Source organism: Taudactylus pleione, unplaced genomic scaffold, assembly GCF_031769625.1.
Source record: "Taudactylus pleione unplaced genomic scaffold, aTauple2 ptg001084l, whole genome shotgun sequence".
NCBI lineage: Eukaryota > Metazoa > Chordata > Amphibia > Anura > Myobatrachidae > Taudactylus > Taudactylus pleione.
In genome coordinates, this window is record NW_028285485.1 from 2377294 (window position 1) to 2390979 (window position 13686).

The window sequence follows — 13686 nt, forward strand, 5'->3', positions numbered from 1 at the left end:
TGTGCCGCAGGATCAAAAGCTGCACGGACGTGCCAAGTGACCAATTTCGGCTGCACACACCTTTCCCACCAACAGCTACAGTTCTATTCCGGCAGCACGGATGGTGTAATGGTTAGCATTACTGCCTCACAGCACTGAATAATTTGGAAGGTTAATTGGCTACTGACAAAAAAGTATCTTTAGTGTACGTGTGTGTGTACATGTGGTAGGGAATATAGATTGTAAGCTCCACTAGGGCGGGGACTGATGTGAATGGAGAAATATTCTCTGTAAAGGTGGGTACACACTAGACGATTTCCCTTGTACTCTCCCGGGCACTCCAGGACACAATATGGATCTTAAAAGTGTCCAATCTGACCAATGAGCTATCGTGCGTCCTTAACGATTTCCAGTGCCTCGTGTACGAGATTGGCAGATCTTGCCTGCTGTAGGAAAGATCTGAAGATACGTCAGACGACTTGCACCACTCACGATTTGCACATATTTTACACGTTTTGTTGCTCTGACGCATTGAAAATCAGGCAATATATTGTCTAGTGCAGAGGTTCCCAAACGCGGTCCTCAAGACTCCCCAACAGTTCAGGTTGACCATTAGCACCTCAAATTGACTGAGCTACTAATTAGGTCACCCGTGCTCAACCATGGATATCTCTACAGCCTGAACTGTTGGGGAGCCTTGAGGACCGCGTTTGGGAACCTCTGGTCTAGAGTGAAGGTACCCTAAAGCGCAGCGGAATATGTGCGCGCTATACAAATAACTGGTAATAAGGTAATAAATAAATGTCCCCCTAATCCCTGCATACCGTCAAATTTATGTGTTTACCATTTTCAAGCTTTCTAAATTAACTTTGTGTTACACAGTGTTTTATTGTTGAATATACTTCAGAATATTGCCGTGTGTTTATGGTGCTATTTTTTAAATACAGAACCAACATATTGGGGAGGTTTTTATTTTTTGTATTTGCATTTTGTACGCAATTTTATGCCAGTGGCAAACCTGATGAATGCAGTAATCACTCCCTGTTTTGGTAATGATGGTGTTTAATGTCTGAAGCCTGGTACCCACCATACGGTTTCTCTGATGATATGCCCGATTCCAACAGATCGGAACGACATATCGTCAAAACCGTGTCATACCGTCAAAACCACTATGTCGTGCGGTGTGCGCTCCCATGGGGTCGTTAGCTGCATGAATAGGTCGTCCCTACATACAGCTCAACCTGACGATGCGTCTAGATGACCCCATACGGCGGGATGCAGCAGGGGCCGACATATTGGGTGGTCGGGCACCAAATAGTTTAATGTGTACCAGCCGCCCAATATGTTGGCCCCGTCGGCGGGGAGGGGGGTGGGGGTCGCGCGTCGTATCGTATAGTGTTTACCCTGCTTTAGTTGCTGCGTATATGACCTGATGCTAGGCTTCTCCTGATCAACCATGCAGTCACACTAGTCTAAGCTTGCATTTGCTACGAAGCCAGTTATCCCCCTGATTCTATATGGACCAGACCCAAGTTTATTCCATAGGGATGTTCCAAGCAGTCACAGTAGTAGCGATTGGTTCAGCGGTCATGCCTAGAACATATTTTGAAGGATGTACATTCAGTTTGACATAAATTTAATGGTCTGATTTGATTGTTATTCTTCTGTTGCCGTCACACTAAACAATATGCAGGCTATTAGATATTATTCACTTTAAATGAATAAATTTCATATATAGTTTTGTGGCTGGCTGTACAGGTAATGCAATCCACCGCCATGGTCTTCCCACCCATGTCCCACACATGTGTCCCTTCCCCAGCTCGATCTAGCTCTTGCGCCCCCCCCCCCCCTGTGTGGGCAGCATTTCTCTATGGACTGTGGGGAAGCAGAGGCGGGTGTCCCACAGGAGCGGTAATAAATGGCACAGAAATAGAAGCGCTGCAGAATAAATATGGTGACTTGTTTCTGCGCTGGGCTGCGTCCAGTTCTAGTCCTTACTAAGTGTTGTGTAACACACCTGCCTCAGACCACTGCTGAGCGCAACATAGCGCCCTGTGCGCCTCCAACTAGGTCACAAAAACAGAACGATGAATATTGCAAACTGCTCTCTTATACATTTTACTCTAATAGGAGTTGCAGCAATAAAGTATAAATAAAATGATACATCTTATGCGCATACTGTAAAGATTTCCGTACAGTGTAATGAGACATTTGCTAAAGACACCTGATCTCGTTCTGCACCCGTCTCTGGGAATGATTAACCGTACACTGGCTATAAAGTTCCAATGCAATCAGACTGCTATACTGGCACCATAGACTATACTCCCATTTATGTCCCGGCCGATGACATTGCACCTGCCGGTTACCATGGTCCTACTACGTTCTCCATCGATACACAGTGCCAGAACGGTAATGTGCTTTATATAGCTGGTGTTTCTCACAGCTGCAGCAAATAAAAGTTCCCGTGTTGATTAGACACCTGCATGACAATGACTGGCAGGGACGTATACCAAGGATCCTTTCCCGGTAATCCAGTGGAAAGGGGCACATACCATTACCTACAAACAATTTTGAGGGGAACCGTCTCACCGTCCCATGATTGGGATATTTGTCCCACCTGGAGTGGTAGTAGGTGGGTATGCTGCTGCCATAGGCCTCCCATCCCATTTCCAAGCTCCCAAGTGTTGTTCGATATGTCATTAGTGACAGATGCATGTGAAAATACTACACAAAGGAAACACACACTGTACAATGTTCTTTAAAATAACCCACCATATATAGACATTCCCTATGTGTAAAATGCCTGTAAGACTATATATACACACACAATGATCTGCAACTAAATGACCCCCAGCAGTGTAACAGATGACCATCAGCGGGTGAAGGTTCTATTTAAAAACTACAGTAACACAGGGTTTAAACAGCTGTCCAGTTTAGGACAAGTCATTCCCCCTTAGTAGGGAAAGGAACGGGGGTACTCCCTTAGTGGTTGCTCCCTTTGTATCCCTGTTGACCTAGAGTTGGAGGCGTGGCAGCGGCCCATGGTATTCACTGTGCTATGCCCGAGAGGGGTGTGACCACAACACTGGACTTGATTGGGCAGGAGCAGCAGCCAATCACATGCTGCGTTCACGACAGGCCTCACTGTGCAGAAGGTTTAATTTATGGACCCAGGAAAAGCATTACTGACAGCTGGCAACTGTGCTGTGTACATAGGAACGGAGGTACCAACTACAAAACAGTCGTCATACTCCTTTTATAGGGACCTGAAAATACTGTAGCAAATTGGAAAAAAAAAACAATAAAAAAAAAAAATCAGTTAATCTGTGTAGTAATTGGATCAGAATATGTTTCCCTATTAATCGCCGCCATTGTGGAGAGCTAAAGGCCCGATACACACGCACCGTGCGCACACACTGCACGATGAAGTGGTACATTCTGATTGACCAAGCAGCATGGCCAACAAGAAGATATCGTAAACGACCGTGGGGAGCGCGCCAGTCACTGGTACACACTGGACGATCTTCGCGATTTGTCGTTCCAATTTGCCTGGAAAAGACAAATCGTGAAGATATTGTTCTTATGTGTACCCGGCCAAACTTTCTGACTTAACAAAATCCATGATACCCACAGGACTCGTAAAGGGAAGAGAACATTAAAGTACAAAAGTGAGAGTAATGTTTAAACAAAAATAAATAACTATACTAAAAGTACAGAATATTTTCAATCACATATTTAAGCAATTTAGTTATGACTCCCCATTACAGAGACTGCAATCTCTACATGACAATAATAAGCCCCTACAGGGAGGAATACTTTGAATCCATATCCAACTACCTAACATCATCGTGTATCACAGACACTTAATATCTTTGTACACCACAATCGTGTTATGTATAATTATGTGTGGATTTGGGCTAACGACCTATAAAATAAGTTTAATTCCGCTTTAAACTAATTTTGCAGAAAGAGAGAGTTTAATCCATTCCAAGTCATAAAGTGTTCTGCCAGGGACAGTCATATAAGTACTCATCGGAGAAACGCAAGGAGTACAAAATAATTTGGCGCAGGCCAGGCGGTGGCTCTGTACAGCACATAAACCAGATCAACCTCATTTCTGCCATACATGAAAAACAACACCAACCATAAGCTATTCTGGTGCAAGCTAATTTTTCCAGAAAACCTGACCATTGGGGGAGCTGTACTAATACCAATTCATTTTCCAGCTCATATGCAGTGCATCCAGAAAGTATTCACAGCTCTTCACTTTTTCCATATTTTGTTATGGAACAAATTCATTTTTGTCCTCAAAATTCTACACACAATACCCCATAATGACAACGTGTAAGAAGTTTTTTTTGAGATTTTTGCTAATTTAATATTAAAAAAAAAAACCTAAGAAATCACATGTACATAAGTAGTAACAGCCTTTGCACAATACTATGTTGATGCATCTTTGGCACCAATTACAGCCTCAAGTCTTTTTGAACATGATGCCACAAGCTTGGCACACTTATCTTTGGGCCGTTTCGCCCATTCCTCTTTGTTGGATGGGAAGCGTCGGTGCATAGCCATTTTCTGATCTCTCCAGAGATGTTCAATTGGCTTCAAGTCTGGGCTCTGGTTGGGCCACTCAAGGACATTCACAGAGTTGTCCTGAAGTCACTCCTTTGTTATCTTGGCTGTGTGCTTAGGGTCGTTGTCCTGCTGAAAGATGAACCGTTGCCCCAGTCTGAGGTCCAGAGCGCTCTGGAGCAGGTTTTCATCCAGGATGTCTCTGTACATTGCTGCATTCATCTTTTCCTCTATCCTGACTAGTCTCCCAGTTCCTGCTGCTGAAAAACATCCCCACAGCATGATGCTGCCACCACCATACTTCACTGTAGGGATGGTATTGGCCTGGTGATGAGCGGTGCCTGGTTTCCTCCAAACATAAAGCCTGGCATTCACGCCAAAGAGTTCAATCTTTGTCTCATCAGACCAGAGAATTTTGTTTCTCATGGTCAGAGTCCTTTAGGTGCATTTTGGCAAACTCCAGGCGGGCTGCCCTGTGCTTTTTACTAAGGAGTGGCTTCCGTCTGGCTACTCTACCATACAGGCCTGATTGGTGGATTGCTGCAGAGATTGTTGTCCTTCTTGAAGGTTCTCCTCTCTCCACAGAGGAATTCTGTAGCTCTGACAGAGTGAACATCGGGTTCTTGGTCACCTCCCTGACTAGGGCCCTTCTCCCCCGATCGCTTAGTTTAGACAGCCGGCCAACTCTAGAAAGAGTCCTGGTGGTTCCGAACTTCTTCCATTTACGGATGATGGATTTTGGAATAAGGCTGTAACGTAACAAAATGTGGAAAAAGTGAAGCGCTGTGAATACTTTCCGGATGCACTGCACATGTTGCTGGTTACTTACAGTCAGTGGGGTCTCTTTTAGCGGCCCTTTATATTTGAGCAAGTTGTGCTCATTGGACAAGTTTGCACTGCAGTCCCATTGCTGAGGGGTCGTCTATCACCACCACTCTTCATTACGTGACGACACAAAGGACTGCCGACGGACGTACCTTCATTTTCCTGAGTCTGGATTTGTTATCATGGCACCACGCTAAGCAGGTCATGGTTTCTTGTCTTTCCAGGGATTCCTCAACTTCTTTTGCAGTTAGGAACATTTCTATATTCACTAAATCCTATAAAAAATGTAAACAAAAAAAAAAAAGTTTCATTAAGTACTGTCTAATATTTTTATCGTATTGCTTAACTAATGAAAGTACTTTGCAGCAGTACCTATGAAGTAGGGTTGTTAACACGCTCCACTACAAAAAGATTTCATTCAAGTTCACAGACAGATTTAAATCCCAGGTTACAGGATATGTAAATGTCACAAAATGAACTTTAAATATAACTACAGCTCTTAAGCTTGTTCCTAACATTAGCAGTGGCAGAACGCAGATATTTTATTTTTTGCTACTAGTTTTAGATCCAGCCGAAGCAAACGTCCCCAAAACAAATCTAGCAGTGCCAGTTTTCAGTATATCCTCAGGTAAGTGTTCAAAGCTACATACTGAGAAAGCACCCACCATTTGTACTTGCTATAATAATTATTTTTGTCCTTTATTTATATGGTGCCACAAGTGTTCCGCAGCGCCTTACATAGTACATAAATAAGTGAACAAGAAATCAGTGACTACAGTACAGTACAAAGCAGGGCAAGGACAATTGCTGCATTAGCAATTAGAACACTCAAATAAGCAACCCCACAAGTGATAGGTGCCCTAGTGTATATGAATGTATAAGAGAAGCACAAGAGGGAAGAGGGCCCTGCTCGTGAGAGTTTACATTCTAATATTCTAATGGGGAGGGACAAACAAACAAGCCTGACACAGATGGGGTACTTATACACATTAATGATGAGCTACTTAGACACAATGATGTGAGTGATCATTAGCGGTTATTGCAAAGCGCGGCAATGTAACCAATGACAAGTCAGGATGTGAGCACCTCAACACGTAAACAAATTTTCTGTGAGAATAACAGGGCGCCAGGCAAGCATGAGGCGGTGGCAGCAGAGAGCCAGGCAAGCATGAGGCGGTGGCAGCAGAGGGCCAGGTAAGCATGAGGCAGTGGCAGCAGAGGGCCAGGTAAGCATGAGGCAGTGGCAGCAGAGAGCCAGGCAAGCATGAGGCGGTGGCAGCAGAGAGCCAGGTAAGCATGAGGCGGTGGCAGCAGAGGCCAGGCAAGCATGAGGCGGTGGCAGCAGAGGGCCAGGCAAGCATGAGGCAGTGGCAGCAGAGAGCCAGGCAAGCATGAGGCGGTGGCAGTAGAGAGCCAGGCAAGCATGAGGCGGTGGCAGCAGAGAGCCAGGTAAGCATGAGGCGGTGGCAGCAGAGGGCAGGTAAGCATGAGGCGGCGACAGCGGAGGGCCAGGCAAGCATGAGGTGAGAGAGGGCCAGGTAAGCATGAGGCAGTAGCAGCAGAGGCCAGGCAAGCATGAGGCGGTGGCAGCAGAGAGCCAGGCAAGCATGAGGCGGTGGCAGCAGAGAGCCAGGTAAGCATGAGGCGGTGGCAGCAGAGGGCCAGGTAAGCATGAGGCACTGGCAGCAGAGAGCAGGCAAGCATGAGGCGGTGGCAGCAGAGAGCCAGGCAAGCATGAGGCGGTGGCAGCAGAGAGCCAGGTAAGCATGAGGCGGTGGCAGCAGAGAGCAAGGTAAGCATGAGGCGGTGGCAGCAGAGGCCAGGCAAGCATGAGGCGGTGGCAGCAGAGGGCCAGGCAAGCATGAGGCAGTGGCAGCAGAGAGCCAGGCAAGCATGAGGCGGTGGCAGCAGAGAGCCAGGCAAGCATGAGGCGGTGGCAGCAGAGAGCCAGGTAAGCATGAGGCGGTGGCAGCAGAGGCCAGGCAAGCATGAGGCGGTGGCAGCAGAGGGCAGGTAAGCATGAGGCGACGACAGCGGAGGGCCAGGCATGCATGAGGCGGTGGCAGCAGAGGGCCAGGCAAGCATGAGGCGAGAGAGGGCCAGGTAAGCATGAGGCAGTAGCAGCAGAGGCCAGGCAAGCGTGAGGCAGTAGCAGCAGAGGCCAGGCAAGCGTGAGGCGGTGGCAGCAGAGGGCCAGGCAAGCATGAAGCGGTGGCAGCAGAGGCCAGGCAAGCGTGAGGTGGTAGCAGCAGAGGGCCAGGCAAGCGTGAGGCGGTGGCAGCAGAGGGCCAGGGAAGCATGAGGCGGTGGCAGCAGAGGGCCAGGCAAGCATGAGGCGGTGGCAGCAGAGGCCAGGTAAGCATGAGGCGGTGGCAGCAGAGGCCAGGTAAGCATGAGGCGGTGGCAGCAGAGGGCCAGGTAAGCATGAGGCAGTGGCAGCAGAGGGCCAGGTAAGCATAAGGCAGTAGCAGCAGAGGCCAGGCAAGCGTGAGGCAGTGGTAGCAGAAGGCTGCGGTAGTGTGAAGCGATGGCAACACAGAGCAGAGGGAGTATGAGGATAAAAGAGAAGGCTATGTATGTAAATTAAACATGTGACCATTAGTGAGCTGTAGATAGCAGAGTCACTCAAAACACATTTTTGTCACTGGCAAGGTGATTGGCTAAAATAATATAAAATTAAATAACCAGCATTGACCCTATAGATTGACAGCTTGCGAGCAGGGCCCTCTCACGAAATATGCTGGTGCTATATAAAGATTAATAAATCTTGACAAAAGCACTTATTTGAACATTCCTAGAGATACTCTCTGATCATTTGGGAAGTTATCTGGGATTTGTGGCAAAGGCTACCCCCCACCCCTCTCCATACAATATGGAAGGCAGAAAACAAATTTAAAAAAAAAACAACATCTGTTCTCCTGGATGAGCTGAAAGGGTTCAAAATAACTACACAGCGGAAATATTACAGCACTCACCCTGCTTTGGCAAAGATCTCAAATTCCAGAGAAGTAAAAAAAAAAAAACTGCAGAGCCTAAACAAAGACACACACACAGGGGAAGTCACTGCCTGCAGCTGGTGCACTGTCAGACGCAGCACACACAGGGGAAGTCACTGCCTGCAGCTGGTGCACTGTCAGACGCAGCACACACAGGGGAAGTCACTGCCTGCAGCTGGTGCACTGTCAGACGCAGCACACACAGGGGAAGTCACTGCCTGCAGCTGGTGCACTGTCAGACGCAGCACACACAGGGGAAGTCACTGCCTGCAGCTGGTGCACTGTCAGACGCAGCACACACAGGGGAAGTCACTGCCTGCAGCTGGTGCACTGTCAGACGCAGCACACACAGGGGAAGTCACTGCCTGCAGCTGGTGCACTGTCAGACGCAGCACACACAGGGGAAGTCACTGCCTGCAGCTGGTGCACTGTCAGACGTCCAAGTCTATCATTTAGAAGGAAAAAGCTGAATCTTGGTGGAGAACGCTCACTGTACAGAATCGCTGCTTTACACAACCAGAAGTTGCCTTAGAGAACAGATTAAATAAAATTCACAAATATACATTTAAACATATATATTTGACAGAATTTGGGTGTCAAAGTGAGTGCAGGATATTGCTTTAAACTATTATTCAAATGATGATAACGGATACAATAGATTTGACAGTTACTTCATTTTATTTATGTTTAGTTTTGATAGGTTCCGTAAACTCATATATAAAGTACAGATGTATCCTCATCTAGCATCTTTTTTGCTGAAAAAGTATCTAATGCTGGCCATACACGCTACAAGTATCGGGGCGATCCGCCTGATATCGACGGATCGCCCCGATAATTGTAGCGTGTGGGGGGTTAAATATTGCTCGGTCGGGCATGCCGGATTGGCCATCCGATGCGATATTTCCCGGTAAACTGTCAGACGCATCGGGCAGTGTATGCCCAGCCGCGGCCGACAGACAGACATTTCCTGTGTTCCTTCCTACGGAAGGAAAAGGGAAATGTCTCACAGTGTATGCCGGCGACATCTGCGGCTGGCAGCCGGCCATATAAAATGTCTGTCGTCCTGACAGACAAGTTTTCTGGCCGTGTATGCCCAGCATAAGTCGTAATGTGATGCCACTACGAAGCACCGGCAGACTGTGCTGAGTAATGTGATATGTGACACCTGTATATCTGTGTGCTCCTGAGTCTGTATATAGGAGACTGTGCTGAGTAATGTGATATGTGACACCTGTATATCTGTGTGCTCCTGAGTCTGTATATAGGAGACTGTGCTGAGTAATGTGATATGTGACACCTGTATATCTGTGTGCTCCTGAGTCTGTATATAGGAGACTGCTGAGCAATGTGATGTGTGACACCTGTATATCTGTGTGCACCTGAGTCTGTATATAGGAGACTGTGTTGAGTAATGTGATATGTGACACCTGTATATCTGTGTGCTCCTGAGTCTGTATATAGGAGACTGCTGAGTAATGTGATGTGTGACACCTGAGTCTGTATATTGGAGACTGTGCTGAGTAATGTGATATGTGACACCTGTATATCTGTGTGCTCCGGAGTCTGTATATAGGAGACTGTGTTGAGTAATGTGATATGTGACACCTGTATATCTGTGTGCTCCCGAGTCTGTATATAGGAGACTGCTGAGTAATGTGATGTGTGACACCTGAGTCTGTATATGGGAGACTGTGCTGAGTAATGTGATATGTGACACCTGTATATCTGTGTGCTCCTGAGTCTGTATATAGGAGACTGCTGAGTAATGTGATGTGTGACACCTGTATATCTGTGTGCACCTGAGTCTGTATATGGGAGACTGTGCTGAGTAATGTGATACCTGTATATCTGTGTGCACCTGAGTCTGTATATGGGAGACTGTACTGAGTAATGTGATATGTGACACCTGTATATCTGTGTGCTCCTGAGTCTGTATATGGGAGACTGTGCTGATGTGATATGTGACACCTGTATATCTGTGTGCACCTGAGTCTGTATATAGGAGACTGTGCTGAGTAATGTGATATGTGACACCTGTATATCTGTGTGCTCCTGAGTCTGTATATGGGAGACTGTGCTGAGTAATGTGATATGTGACACCTGTATATCTGTGTGCTCCTGAGTCTGTATATGGGAGACTGTGCTGAGTAATGTGATATGTGACACCTGTATATCTGTGTGCTCCTGAGTCTGTATATGGGAGACTGTGCTGAGTAATGTGATATGTGACACCTGTATATCTGTGTGCTCCTGAGTCTGTATATGGGAGACTGTGCTGAGTGATGTGATATGTGACACCTGTCTGTATATGGGAGACTGTGCCGAGTAATGTGATATGTGACACCTGTATATCTGTGTGCACCTGAGTCTGTATATGGGAGACTGTGCCGAGTAATGTGATATGTGACACCTGTATATCTGTGTGCACCTGAGTCTGTATATGGGAGACTGTGCTGAGTAATGTGATATGTGACACCTGTATATCTGTGTGCTCCGGAGTCTGTATATAGGAGACTGTGTTGAGTAATGTGATATGTGACACCTGTATATCTGTGTGCTCCCGAGTCTGTATATAGGAGACTGCTGAGTAATGTGATGTGTGACACCTGAGTCTGTATATGGGAGACTGTGCTGAGTAATGTGATATGTGACACCTGTATATCTGTGTGCTCCTGAGTCTGTATATAGGAGACTGCTGAGTAATGTGATGTGTGACACCTGTATATCTGTGTGCACCTGAGTCTGTATATGGGAGACTGTGCTGAGTAATGTGATACCTGTATATCTGTGTGCACCTGAGTCTGTATATGGGAGACTGTACTGAGTAATGTGATATGTGACACCTGTATATCTGTGTGCTCCTGAGTCTGTATATGGGAGACTGTGCTGATGTGATATGTGACACCTGTATATCTGTGTGCACCTGAGTCTGTATATAGGAGACTGTGCTGAGTAATGTGATATGTGACACCTGTATATCTGTGTGCTCCTGAGTCTGTATATGGGAGACTGTGCTGAGTAATGTGATATGTGACACCTGTATATCTGTGTGCTCCTGAGTCTGTATATAGGAGACTGTGCTGAGTAATGTGATATGTGACACCTGTATATCTGTGTGCTCCTGAGTCTGTATATGGGAGACTGTGCTGAGTAATGTGATATGTGACACCTGTATATCTGTGTGCTCCTGAGTCTGTATATGGGAGACTGTGCTGAGTAATGTGATATGTGACACCTGTATATCTGTGTGCTCCTGAGTCTGTATATGGGAGACTGTGCTGAGTGATGTGATATGTGACACCTGTCTGTATATGGGAGACTGTGCCGAGTAATGTGATATGTGACACCTGTATATCTGTGTGCACCTGAGTCTGTATATGGGAGACTGTGCCGAGTAATGTGATATGTGACACCTGTATATCTGTGTGCACCTGAGTCTGTATATGGGAGACTGTGCTGAGTAATGTGATATGTGACACCTGTATATCTGTGTGCACCTGAGTCTGTATATAGGAGACTGTGCTGAGTGATGTGACACCTGTATATCTGTGTGCTCCTGAGTCTGTATATAGGAGACTGTGCCGAGTAATGTGATAGGAGCACACAGATATACAGGTGTCACATATCACATTACTCAGCACAGTCTCCTATATACAGACTCAGGTGCACACAGATATACAGGTGTCACATATCACATTACTCAGTACAGACTCAGGAGCACACGGATATACAGGTGTCACATATCACATTACTCAGCACAGTCTCCCATATACAGACTCAGGTGCACACAGATATACAGGTGTCACATATCACATTACTCAGCACAGTCTCCCATATACAGACTCAGGTGCACACAGATATACAGGTGTCACATATCACATTACTCAGCACAGTCTCCCATATACAGACTCAGGTGTCACATATCACATTACTCAGTACAGACTCAGGTGCACACAGATATACAGGTGTCACATATCACATTACTCAGCACAGTCTCCTATATACAGACTCAGGAGCACACAGATATACAGGTGTCACATATCACATTACTCGGCACAGTCTCCTATATACAGACTCAGGTGCACACAGATATACAGGTGTCACATATCACATTACTCAGCACAGTCTCCCATATACAGACTCAGGTGCACACAGATATACAGGTGTCACATATCACATTACTCAGCACAGTCTCCCATATACAGACTCAGGTGTCACATATCACATTACTCAGTACAGACTCAGGTGCACACAGATATACAGGTGTCACATATCACATTACTCAGCACAGTCTCCTATATACAGACTCAGGAGCACACAGATATACAGGTGTCACATGAGTCTGTATATAGGAGACTGTGCTGAGTAATGTGATATGTGACACCTGTATATCTGTGTGCACCTGAGTCTGTACTGAGTAATGTGATATGTGACACCTGAGTCTGTATATGGGAGACTGTGCTGAGTAATGTGATATGTGACACCTGTATATCTGTGTGCACCTGAGTCTGTATATGGGAGACTGTGCTGAGTAATGTGATATGTGACACCTGTATATCTGTGTGCACCTGAGTCTGTATATAGGAGACTGTGCCGAGTAATGTGATATGTGACACCTGTATATCTGTGTGCTCCTGAGTCTGTATATAGGAGACTGTGCTGAGTAATGTGATATGTGACACCTGTATATCTGTGTGCACCTGAGTCTGTACTGAGTAATGTGATATGTGACACCTGAGTCTGTATATGGGAGACTGTGCTGAGTAATGTGATATGTGACACCTGTATATCTGTGTGCACCTGAGTCTGTATATGGGAGACTGTGCTGAGTAATGTGATATGTGACACCTGTATATCTGTGTGCACCTGAGTCTGTATATGGGAGACTGTGCTGAGTAATGTGATATGTGACACCTGTATATCCGTGTGCTCCTGAGTCTGTACTGAGTAATGTGATATGTGACACCTGTATATCTGTGTGCACCTGAGTCTGTATATAGGAGACTGTGCTGAGTAATGTGATATGTGACACCTGAGTCTGTATATGAAGCACCAAGGAACTTGGAATGAAAATAGCTGCGGCCGCTACATTGTAGCACTTCCTATATAAATTCAGGGACTCAGCCGCACACAGATATACAAGTGTTGCATATCAAATTAATGAGCACAGTCTGCTGGTGCGTCCCAGCCACATCACACTGAGACTTAGATGCACTTTCAGCAAAAAAATACACCCAACGCTAACAGAGTCTCACGGGACCTGGCGCTACCTGTATGTATAAAGGACGCATCTGTATATTTATGGCCAATC

At 46.1% G+C, this 13686-nt stretch overlaps 1 protein-coding gene across 1 annotated transcript in view; it reads right to left on the minus strand.

Moving 5' to 3' along the window:
• MAEA (macrophage erythroblast attacher, E3 ubiquitin ligase) overlaps positions 1–13686 on the minus strand; it is a 93835-nt gene that overhangs the window by 17873 nt on the left and 62276 nt on the right. Inside the window, exon 4 of the mRNA XM_088461641.1 lies at positions 5532–5654. Within this exon, the coding sequence (XP_088317767.1) occupies positions 5532–5654 (123 nt within the window). The remainder of the gene's footprint in view (positions 1–5531; positions 5655–13686) is intronic.